Source organism: Hetaerina americana, unplaced genomic scaffold, assembly GCF_022747635.1.
Source record: "Hetaerina americana unplaced genomic scaffold, ioHetAmer1.1.p SCAF_6, whole genome shotgun sequence".
Lineage (NCBI taxonomy): Eukaryota > Metazoa > Arthropoda > Insecta > Odonata > Calopterygidae > Hetaerina > Hetaerina americana.
In genome coordinates, this window is record NW_027287205.1 from 90078416 (window position 1) to 90091125 (window position 12710).

Genomic DNA, 12710 nt, shown 5'->3' on the forward strand with positions numbered 1-12710 from the left:
CTCCTTTGTAGTTATGGCATTAGTCTTCCTTCAAAGTCTAATAGGAGTAATTTGCGGTTATCAATTGCATACAAGTTTAAATCTATTTTATGCAAAAGAGTCTCTCATGTTAGAAATAATTTCAAGGAGTACAAATATAAAGTGTTCTATAGAATTATGCTGCTGAATGAAAATAATTTAATTATGAGATTGTAGCCATGTGTGCACCCCTCAATCACTCCTGGATTCCTTCGCCTCGGAATACGTATATATTCGGGTGATGGCATTTACTTTGACCTCTTGAAACATTATTGTGTGTGCATGAATTTGGAATTGAATATGTTTGAATGCACTTAAAAAATCTAAACCATTTGCTTAAAAAGATCAATGTACCTTCTCTGCTGTCATGTCAAATTGCATGTCTGGATAATGAAATATTTTGCCTCCCTGATTATTGAGATGTTACGAATGTTCACAAAAAAGTTTGTGCTTTCTGATTTTCGAAGTTATTCAGGAATGAAAATAACCTCCGATACATTTTTTCAAGCATTTTCCAAATGCATTAAGCAGTTAATGTCTGCTTACAGATCATATTCTGTGACAACTCTTAACTCTTCCTCTTATATCAGGAATATTTTAGAAAGAGTAAACAGGCGGTGAAACGGGAAGCACCTCCCGTGAATATCCGACCGATTGAACGAGAGCACAGTCGTCCCTGGGGTGGGATGGAAGACTGCATGATAGTGGTCCAATTGGGTTGACGACAGGGCTCTCATCACACGAATCAACTTAACATGCCTTTAAGTAAGGTATCATTATTGCAGAATGGGCGATAAGATTGGGAAAGGGGACAATATTTTTGTAAGTTTGATCATGCGTCAGGACTAATGAAGTGAAATGACGGATTTGAGAGGATAAAATTGACGAGAGGTTGAAATGTACAAGCATTACATGGGACAAAAATGAAAGAGTACTAGGAGGGTGTACAAAATAATAAGAAGAAAAGGGGTGGGGTAAAAGAACGATAGGAGTGTATTGTAAAAGGATATAATAGCTGAAAGCAAAATTATGGAAACAGTTATCATGAGTGGGATAATGTAGTCTTGGATTATTGATGAGATAATGAGGAAAATAAATTATAATTATTAGACTGTCTAATGTTTAAGATAGGTTTTGATAGGATAAAGTCTGAGCAACAATTCATTTTCCGCTTCTAATAAAAAGCAGCTTGACGTATAACACTGTGATAAACTTTCTTCCATTTATGAACATATTTTTATTCCTTTCACCCAATTTAAAATGCTTATCATATTCCTATCCCTTCTGAACATATTTTTATTCCTTTCACCCAATTTAAAATGCTTATCATTCCTATCCCTTCCTTTTTTCCCTAACATTCTCCCCTCTATTACAGTCTTCAACATCCCACTGCCGGTCAAAACCCCCTTCATCCACTTTTCCTGCCTCCATAGGATTTCTCCCAACAAACCCCTCTCTTCACCCACCATACCAAGTACTTCCTCATTTGCTTTCTTCTCTGTCCATTTCACCTTCTCCATTCTTCTCCACACCCACATTTCAAAAGCCTCCAATCTACGTCTATCCTCCTGCTTCAATGACCACGATTCCACACCGTACATAGCTACGCTCCATATTAACGTTTTTACGAGTCTTTTCTAAACATCCTTACTCAACGTCCCTGTCATCAACTCCCTCCTCCTTGTGAAAGCCTCTTTGCCTAGCGCAGTTCTTCTCCTTACGTCCCCACTACTTTGACCGTGTTGGTCCAAAACACTACCGAGATAGGTAAACAGTTCCACCTGCTCTGGTTTTTACCCTCTTATTTTAGAATTTAGCTTAGCCTTTCTTTTGTTGGAAAACCACATAACCTTTGTTTAATTTGCATTTATTTTCATCCCATGTTCATTGCACTGACTTCGGTTATCTGAACAGTGCTGACAACCTAAAGTATGGTCATCCACAAACCTAATTTTTAAAAATTCCTGTTTGACTTCTATTCCCACCTCCAATTCCTCCCAGTGCTCTCAGATCATTTCCTCTCCACGTACCTTGAAAGTCATCAGTGATCATGGGGCACACCTCAGGGTTATGCCTCATCCTTAAACTGGCCATCCGGTCTCCTCCTTGGACCTGAGCAATCTGAGACGTGCATAAATTGTGGATATGTCACATGTCCATTTGCATGGCATATGTCACATTGCATATGGCAGATGTACTTCTCCCCTTTCAAAGGCTTAACTGATTATCTCTTTAGTCTATGATTTGCTGCCCTCCTCCCCATCCTCATTATGTTTGATAGACCAAATTTAGACCACTCTCTAGTGCCCTTCTAGATAGGAAGACCCACTTGTGACACTCGCCATCACTCACATTGGTCGTCTTTTGCAGTATGTCTGGGTTTGAAATTTGATGGTACAGATGATTCTTTTAGTCGTTTCCCTGTCACTTGCTGACAATAATACGTTTGTTTCTAACAGTTGCCATTCTTACTCTGGGGGAGACGATGTTTGCTGACCCACGACAGCATTGTCTTCCTGTGGGCATGACTTAGAGTTTAGTAAAGGAAGAGTGTGAGGGGAAGGGCATCAGCTTCTGAAGTGTGCAACTTAAATCCACCATTATATATCCATCAAGTGTTAACTTTGGCGACAAATAATAATGAATGGAGAAAAGCTCCAGTAGGGGGTTGAAGGAGATGAATAGATGATATTGGGCATTAGTTTTCATTGAAGCATTCATTAAATCTTTAATTTTGAATGGAATCTTACTTCATCCCAATCTCTCCCATCAACATAGAATTCACAGTATTTATGGGCCTTCTTTCATTGGCCCAACTTACATGACGAGGGGTCCATTTTGCAAAACTAAACGTCTTTTTACAATTCCTGCTAATACTGTCATAAGTGTAATGCAATAGCTTTTGAATTTCATACTGTATAATGTAGGCAGTTGACAAGTGCTGAAACATTCATTACCATCAGTAGGTGGTATCAACTTCGGAGAAATAACAAGGGCAAGGAGAAGACGTGTGAGCTATTGGCTTGAAATGCTAAGTCAGGTTAATTCCTAAAGGTAATAAAAAGAAGGCTCAAAGGCTTCTCTGACGTACTTTGGTCGGCCGGTGACCATTGATGGGGAGAGTGAATGGCTTGTTGGCAAGAAGACGTTGGTACTGTAGATCTGTTTGATATCAAGTGAGCAATCAAGTTGGCATTGGGGGGCGAGGAGAAAGAGGGGAGGTGTGGCGATATGGGGGAGGGAGGGTGTATTATTGGCATGTGATGGTTTGGCATGTTTCATAGATGTGTTTGGAATCTTCTGATTGGTTTAAACGACCATTTTTGTATTGAGATAAGTGTTCTTTGAACATTATGATCAGGTTTTGTCTAGTTTGTCCCATGTATACCTTGATTGAGAAGTGATGTGTCTATGACTTATTGTTTCTAGTTCTCATGTAAACAGCCTGGACAGTCCTAGCAACTCCCTCGAGATGGTGACGGGCGGGGCGGCACGCGGTGCAGCTGGATCTGCCACTGCGGCACTGTCTTCTTCTTCCGATCCCAATTGTACGGTGGCCGGATCATGGTCGACGTGTGGTGTCCTCGGGAACTCCACATCCTGGAATGACAGTGACACGGAAGCTGAGCCGGACCCACCTGACTGGACCAGGAATGTACCAGATGACGTGCTCCGTCAGCTGACGGCACGGGAGAAGAAGAGGCAGGATGTCATAAATGGTGTGTGAATGGGGAATCATTATGCTTATGGCGGCAAAAACCCTTTTTCCAGTGGTAATGAGTTATTTTGTGCCTTTGTGCTTGCAGTTTTAAGACGCCGACCGTCAATCAGGTGGTTACTGTGGGAGTCTGGTGCAATGAGGCATTAAAATTCACATCTCTCTAGGATTAGAAAATGTTGAATGATAGTTTAGAAAGAGAATTCATAAAGTTGGGAGAAACTATTATTTATTTATTTATTTCAGGTAAATACGAGAGTGCCCTGAAAAGTGTCCAACCTTCTGCCGGGGAAGATATGTAACGTATATGATGGGATTGGGGCCTTAACGCCCCTCCCTCCAAGTATGACCCCCTCCCTCCCCCTTGTGTGCCTCTTCATCACACTTAGCCCACTGCTGAAAACACTTCTGTAAAGCTTCTTTTGGAAAGGCATTCATCTCCACAATCAACTTCTGCATTATCCCTTGCCTTCTCTCAAAATGAGACACTTTCAATTTTGGGAACACCCAGAAGTCTCAAGAAGCCAATTTCTGGAGAGTAGGGAGGTTGGTGAATGACTGGAATTCTATATTTTGCCAAAAAAAATTGGATTGTGCGTGATGAATGAGGTGGAGCTTGTCATGATGAATCTACCAATTTTTCGCTGTTTGGTTTTTTGCACTGAAATTCATCACGGAGTTGGCAGAGAATCTGTTGATAGTAATCTTTTGTCACCGTTTGCCCTTCCGATGCATATTCGTGACGCACAATGCCACGGATATCAAAGAGCACAGCATCGCCTTGATTTGCTTTTCACCTGTCTCGCTTCTTGGGCTTCGGTTGCTGTACTTTGGTTGCTGGGTGTTGCCTGTGCCCCCATGATTCATCTGCAATTATCGCAGTGTTCAGGACCTCAGACTCAGCGTTGATAGTGTCCAGCAGGTCCCATTTGACCTCAACATGGAGTTCTTTTTGTTGGATGGAGGGTAGCTTGGGCACAAGGCTTGCAGCTGCTCTGTGCATGTTCAAATCTTCATGCACAACTGCAGGGTGGAGTATTTACTTATGCCAACCTCTTTGGCAATCTATCAAGGGATGATCCCCCATTACCAGACGTTCTGCCCTGTCAACAATGGCTGCATTCGGAGCGGTTGATTGCCTCCCTGAATGCTGATCACATCACTCTCCCTCTCCTCTGATATGTGGCCATTTTTGAATTGTTTGAACCATTCCTTAATTTTCCTTACCGCCCCAGCGTATAGTCTCCAAACACCTGCTGAAAATTATGTCGCTTTGAGAATCGCCTAGCTTTGGACAAAATTCGATGCCATATCTTAGCTCAGTTCGCACCGTCATCTTGAGAGAAATGGAAAAGCTATGAACACAATGCATGGCAGCACCTCTCTTGGAGTGGCCAGCAGGCAAATGACCGACTCTCTCAAAGGTGGAGAAAAAATTCAAGCATGCGCTATTGAGCTGCTTCCTTCCTCTGTGCACAGTGGTGCTGCCCTGGCATAACTACTGTGTGCGGGAAAATTCAAGGTCGGATAATTTTTAATGGACCTTGTACACAGCGGTATATATATCTAAATTCTTAATACATCAATGCAATGATATTTTAATGTCATATAAAGTAGTATTTCAGACCAATAAAAATAAATGCTTTTTGTACACAATCATTTTTAAAGCTCAATATTATACCAAATAATTGTAATTAACTACTGGCATTCAGTTGGCATTCACGCTTCCTAGCCATCTTGTTCTAGGATTCTTTCTTGTTTAATGGTTGCCTTCTGATATGCACAGCATACAAGAAGGAAAACTCAAATAAGTATGTAATGACCTGGAAACTAAGATATGATTCGACATTTTTTCTAAATGTCTTAGGTTACATTTGTAGATATCCAAATGTGAGGTACTGTACCAAGTTGAATTGCATGATTCTATATGGAATCTGGATGCTTTTACGCAGTGCTGTGTCGATCAAAACTGCTATTGTTTAAGGCAGGTGTTGCATTGGCACAAACTTAACACCCCTAAACGTCATAGTCTCACCTAAATAGACGCGACCTGACTTCTTAAACTATCATTTCTATCGCAGTTCCCTAAACTCTTAAGTTGTTCCACGGGAATGTTACCAACTCCCATCACCTTATTTGATTTCATTTATCTTTTGTCATTTGATAGGATGTTCATCTCTTACTTCCTAAATGTGCTCTACTCTTTCACTTCCACTTGGCGAGAATTTCATGTCATGACAGCTGTGGATAAGGCATCCCTCCCCCGGATAAGGATCTCTCCCATTCATGAAATACGTCCCAGCTAGCTGAGTTCTGTGTTTTCTAGGACTCATTTCTTTTATGGTACACATCTTCACATTTTTGGGATGAATAATTTAGGTGGTTGCCTTTTTCAATTGTGTTCTTACTGTGACACTATCACTCGTAGTTACCATTATCTGATTTCTCTTCATTTTGGCATTTTTGGGAAGGGCAATGTGGAGTGCTTATCTCTTTGCAACTGCATCAATACTGTCTTTGGTATCAATTTTTGTGAAGAAATAGATTGAGTTCCCAATGTGAGAAATAAGGTGATGGGATCACATACCCTTGTTCTTATTTTATTAGTTGAGATATATTTTCTATGATACACATTTAATTTTGCCTTATTTGAATGTAATACACTTTTGATGGTGTAGATGTTCTTTGGATTATTTTTTCGGTTATTTTAATCATTGTTTTTGCTAATTGATTTGAATTTATTTTTTTAGTTTACTTTCTAGTTTAACTTGATAATATAATTTTGTGACTTTTGTTATTTATGTCTTAATTAGAGGGGTTGAAACTTGTTTTTCTCCTGTGTAATGTTTCAGAAGCATGTTGTATTTCTAATTCTTAGGGCTTGAGTGAATGCCTTACCCTGGAAATTTCTCCATTTTACTGTTTTGGTCTGCCCATTTGAGATGGGATTAAAAATCTGATCAATTGTTTTTTTGAATGAATTAAAAGGAACTCAGTTGACCATTTTAATGTAATGATTGATGTTTGAGCAAAGATTAGTCGCCTCTTTGTTTCCTTTAACAAACATTTAGCTCTACATTTATTGCTAATTTGTTTCTTCGGTGTTTATATATAATGTATAGTAAATGCTTAACCTTAAATTCAATGTGCTTATCACTTTCTCCAGAACTCTTCCACACGGAACGGTCACACGTCCGAAACCTCAAAGTGCTGGACCGTGTGTTCTTCCGGCCCATCCTGGAGCAGGGCATCCTCTTGCCAGACCAAATCCACCTCCTCTTCTCGAACCTTGATGAGATGCTGGACATTCACAGTCAATTCAACAGTTCGATGAAGGCAAAGAGGAGGGAGGCACCCGTTGTGGAGCGGGTGGGTGAAATCCTCCTCTCCATGGTGAGTACCCCCCCCCCCACCTGCTACTGCTACAGTTATTTCATCTCATGAATCCATGATGAAAAGAAGAAACATATTCTAATACGTAGTGCTTCTTGAGTCTAACGCATAGTACTTCACGTATACTCAGGGTGCATTGTATTATATACACGTACGTATGAGTACATGATAGGATAGGTAGATCACTCCAATCCAAGAAATTCACCACCTGAATCACAATTAAATGAATTAAGTGCATTTATTATCTCTTCAGGTACAGCACCGATTTCACTCTCTCCGGAGTCAACTCTTCCTCATCTTCTAGCACTGGCATTGAAATATTGCCTAAAGCTTTTTCAAATATATTTTTTACACGAGTCACTTGGACACCCTGCCCACTTTCCAGGATCCACCAGCCTATTTCTTCATGAGACACCCTTTCTGATTCTGTGTAGTCTTTCATTCCAGACCACATTTCATACATCATCCACTTTTCGCAACTAGAACGTAACTTTGATTTAAAAGATTGATTGATGATAAATCCGGGCAGCCTCGCGATTTCCCCTTTCTTTCGTGTAATTGATGACTTCTAGCTTCAACATCGCTGTATAAGATTTTCCTCTCCATGGGTAATTTTCTTGAGAAAATTTCAAACTACAAAAGCAAAACTCAATTCAGGTTTGAAACAATCATTATGCTGGCGACACTTCAATGGAACTTGGAGGGTATCTAGAACAGCTGAGCTCCGATACTACGAACTATACACTGTAACAAAGTAAAGTGAAGAAAAGAAAACAAGAAAATTCTATTTCATTCAAATATCTTATTTTTTTATACTTGATTTGCTGAATGTTAATTTATATAGCAAATGAAAGGGCATGCAAACCTATCTCTCTTTTTGACTTATGAATCATAACGAAGAAGCAATAAGGCAGAATATTGTGTTGGCATGTAAATATTGTTTATTTTTTGATTCTTCTATTGTTTGGAATTAATTTCAATCACCTGGCTCTAATCTCCTGTATACTTTCGGTAGATATAACCATAGGCAGTTATGATTTCATGTATTCATTGGTTGTCACCATCTATTAGTGTATGGATATAGACGTATTTTTACACACAATATATATAATATTTATGTGCATGTGTTGGACTACTGACCAAAGGGTCCCGGGTTCGGTTCCCGGGCCAGGCACTCTGGGCACCTGTAGCTCCACCCAAGCTATGTGATTTTTCGGGTACCAGTTCTTCCTGGGAAACAATAACCGGCACAGGGAAAGGAACTGGCCCCCCTACCCTGATGTGTGAATTTTCACGCGCCGTATAGGGCTTAGTACCGAATGAACTCTGCCATCACCTACCAAACCGACCTTCGAGTTGATTACTGTGTTCATGGTTTTTTTATGGTATGTGTACATATATACGGATGCCTGGCATCTACACGTGTTCAAGATAACTATGAAGCTCTGGGGGTGTGGTATCTATGTAAATTCATGATACTTGCACAAATTTAAAATGACCCATGAACAAAACAATTAAGGAGGTTGATTATGTATTGAATGAAAAGCAGAAGACCCAGAATAGCTCTTTGCGGGAAACCTCTCTCAATCACATTAAGAGATCAGAGACTGCAAGTGATATTGACTCGGCTGATTATCATTAAACTGCTCCTGATCTTCCTGTTATAAAAGATTTTATCCATTGATTGGCTATCCTACAGATTCCATTTTCCTCAAGTTCCCTGAGTAACACTGCATGATCAATGGAGTCAAAAGACTTTTTAAAGTCATGGAAAACACCAATGGCATTATTCCTTTTGTCTAGTTCAATTAGGAGACCATGAATGAATTTATGCGTTGCAATTTTAGTTGATTTATTTTCCATAAAGCAAAGGTGACAATCAGAGAGATTGTTGAATTTATTTAAGAATCCTTAGTGGGTGAAAGTATGTCTTAAAGGGTCTTGCTGTCTTGCTGTTCTCTAGAAAACTGCATTACTTGCAGAACTAAAAATAAAAGGTGTAATATTTTCAGGACAGGACTAATTTGTAGTATAAAACAACACCCACCAATGTTCAAACGACTTGCATCAAATGAATCTCTTTTGAATTGGACCTTTTCTCCTTTTCAATTCCATTTCCAAGTTCCATAAATTGGTCTCTTTATGATTTCAATTCTTTGCCTTGCATTATTCACTTTCTATTTCCCCTTAAAGAACAGAATATCTGCTTTGCGCAACTATTGCTTGTGATTGATGTTGCCTTTCTTTTTATACTTCTCCTTTTATTGACATGAACAAAAATGTTGAACAGAAGGCATCGCTCAATAATTAATTGATTTGTTTCAAAGTTCTCTTTGCCATTTATTCTTGAGTGATGGCCCTGACGTTGAGTGTCAACTTTTGCCCTTCCAGTTGGATGGCGTGTGTGGCGAGAACTTTGAGCATGCCGCGGCCAAGTTCTGTGCAAAGCAACAGATAGCCCTGGAGTCTTTGAAGGAGTGGAGGAGGAAAGACACGAGGCTCAACTTGTTCCTGACGGATGCCGAGGCGAAGCCCGTCTGCCGACGCTTGCAGCTGAAGGACATAATCCCCACGGGAATGCTCAGGCTGACCAAATACCCTCTTCTCTTCGAAAGCTTAGCCAAATACACGGACGATGATACCAAAAGCGAAGGCTCCTCTGTAGGTGAGTGTTTCCTCCTCTCGACTTCCCTCCGCCCAGATGCACCTAAAGGAGAGAGCAACGCCAAGGAAAGTACCGCATTTTCTCGCTCAGGCACACTAAGTTTGGCCATATATTTTGGAAAAAATAATAACCTTTATCTTACTCTTCAATATTGTTTGCTGTTTCTACTGCTACTATTGTTTCATTATTGTATACAATATTGAAACTGTATAGTCTTCTACTGACTTAAGTATGCATATATACTGAGATGATTTATCTAGGATGCCATCTGGGGGTAGTTGATATAAAAGAAACAGTCAATATCACGGTCAAGGCGAATGATTTTTGTACGTTTAAATTGATGCGTTGTAATCCATACTTAGCGGATGACTCTGTTAAAAGGTGCTGTAGTGGAATCTCTCACAGTTTCTTGGAATTTGTCAAAAGAAATGGTGTTACCTTTATTTTCATTTAACATAGTTTTGACATAGTTTTTTTTAATTTCCCAAAACACTAGAAATGTAAAAAATTATGTATTGTGCTAATGATTATGAACTGTTGAACATTTTCATTTATTCTAAACACTGAAAATTCATGACTTAACTCAAAATTTTACTGAAAATAAATATTTTTTCACCATTGTCCATGTTATCAACGATATTAGTGCCCATTTGCTCGTACAAAAGATCATTTTCCATGCTGGAAAAATCATGTATTTAATGATCATATTATTGTTTGCATTTCAATTTCATTTTGAGCATTTTTCACCCTCACCAACCTGTACAGTGGTTGAAATATTCCTGTTAATCAGTAGGGATTTAATATTATGGCCAAATGAAATGGCTTATTTGGTCATAATGTAAAATCTGTACTGTCAGAATAAAGTAAGTAAAGCCAAGTAAGAAAAATTTTTTTCGAACAATAAATTCAAAGGCATTGATATTTGATTGGCATAAACCTAATTTCAAATGTATTGCATTGCAGTTTGCAATGCAATACATTTGAAATTTTTGACTTGATGAAATTAAGTATTACAATGGGCGATCACTTACCAATGCTTCAAGGTGACTGAGAGTAAATGCTTAAATAGGTTAGAATTATTTTCACAGTGCTAAATGACATATTTCAAGTCATATTTGTTGAACCCAAAAAGAACATGAACATAATACCCTCTATTTACTCCAAGAGACTTAAGTGAATTACAAAGGCAATGGAGTGGGAACGTAACATCAATGGAAAAGGACAAAAATTATTGTAGTTCCTGAAAAAATGCAAACCAAGAATATCCATGAAGGATTTGGTATCTTACTTCATGCTTACGCACTGCCGGAGTCCTCCGGTATGGTGGAGATACTTTCATAAAGAAAGCTGGACATCATTGCATGGCATGCCCTCCCACCAGCAACGGGCACCCCAGGGCAAAAATGGGTCTCATGCATCAAGGAACGTGTTAAGCCTCGGTGGTCAATGCCAACTCGGAGATGTTATTCTGCATCAGGACTCAGCATCCATTGAACATGGTTAAGGAAGTGTCCAAAAGCTCTCCTGTTCTCCAGCCGTGAGTCCTGCATTATCACTGAGATTTTTGCATTTGAAATATCCAAAGATGCTCTTGCCACTTTATTAATACTTAATGTAAGAGTTGTTTGGCGGGTTCAAATCCCGGCGGTGTTGAATATTGTTCAGTGGTATCTCGATCCCTACTTGAGGTGCTTTGTGGAGGGCACTTGGAGTGAGTACGCCGTCCGTCAGATGGGACGTTAAGATGCGGACTCCTTGGCGCCTTTCGTAAAAGAGTAGGCTAATGGCGACGCCGGGTTTCTCTCCACCCTTCATCCTTTCCTGTCCATCCCCTATGGCGCAAATGACCTCAGCTGTCGGTCGCCTCCCCTAAATACTACTACAAGAGTTGTTTGTTACTTTGTTGTATTCTGAGAGTTGTTTAATTCTACAGGTTAGATGGTAAAGGGTGACTACATTTTTGTGGTACAGTGGAATATGTTTGCAGTAGTACTACTCAGTAGTAGTAGACCTAATGATGTATATATCATTCCTGCAGGTGGGGAGCGCAGTCAAATCCTTCGAGCATTGGAACGCAGCAAGAAAATTTTGGACAGTGTGAACCAGGCAGTTCGTGAGGCTGAGGATCAGCATCGTCTGCACGTGATACAGCAGAAATTGGAAAAGTCAGCCTTTGAGAAGGCGGATCATCCTATGTCTATGGAATTCAAAGTAATTGACTCCACTGTACTCGGTGTTTTGAATGTATGCCCTGGGTTAGATCTTTTGTAAGCTTTTGATGAAGGAATCTTTCTGTTTAATCAATCTGCTATGTGGCCAAGCTTCACTCTTTCATCCAATTCTCAGGAATTTTAATCAGTCCGGAATAGCTTTTTGAATATTTTCATTTTAAAATATGATAGTAGCTTCTTTAAATATTGCTTACTAACTTAATTGCTGAAATGATGAAAACATTTTTTCAATGGCTGAGACCCAATATTTTTGTTGAATTTTTTACCTCTTAGGAGCTTTCTTAAATAGTTCTATTAATTAAATAGTACTCAAATTTTTTCTGAGAATGACATATGCACATCTATAAGCATATTTTATTGTTGTTAAATAAGGGTGTTTTGAAAAGTACATTGAGAAATTCAGAATACTTGCCACGGAATAAGTGAACTCTATAAGAATATTAATCCTAAAGCTTCCGCGGAGGCTATCTGTCCATGCTGCTCCAGGGATGCCACGGTAATTCCCAGAAGCAGAATGGATCCTTCATCTATTTATAATATTTTTGCTGTTAACTTACTGCGCCGCTACCAGTTTGAATGCGTAGACAATATCATCAACCTACAAGGTTTGTGTAAAAAGTATCGGGGTAACAATTTTATCCTGACGTGAAGAGGGTGAAGAGCTGAATTCAGACCATTGGTTAAG

At 39.4% G+C, this 12710-nt stretch overlaps 1 protein-coding gene across 5 annotated transcripts in view; it reads left to right on the forward strand.

Annotated features, from left to right (window-relative positions):
• Positions 1–12710, forward strand: part of RhoGEF2 (Rho guanine nucleotide exchange factor 2) — a 394018-nt gene that overhangs the window by 300424 nt on the left and 80884 nt on the right. For all 5 annotated transcript variants that reach the window (XR_011702249.1, XM_071593430.1, XM_071593432.1 and 2 more), the window contains exons 22-25: positions 3448–3737; positions 6903–7129; positions 9521–9794; positions 11833–12005. Coding sequence is in view for 4 of the 5 variants with exons in the window: in XM_071593430.1 (XP_071449531.1) it covers positions 3448–3737; positions 6903–7129; positions 9521–9794; positions 11833–12005 (964 nt within the window). In the remaining variant the exon portion in view is untranslated. The remainder of the gene's footprint in view (positions 1–3447; positions 3738–6902; positions 7130–9520; positions 9795–11832; positions 12006–12710) is intronic.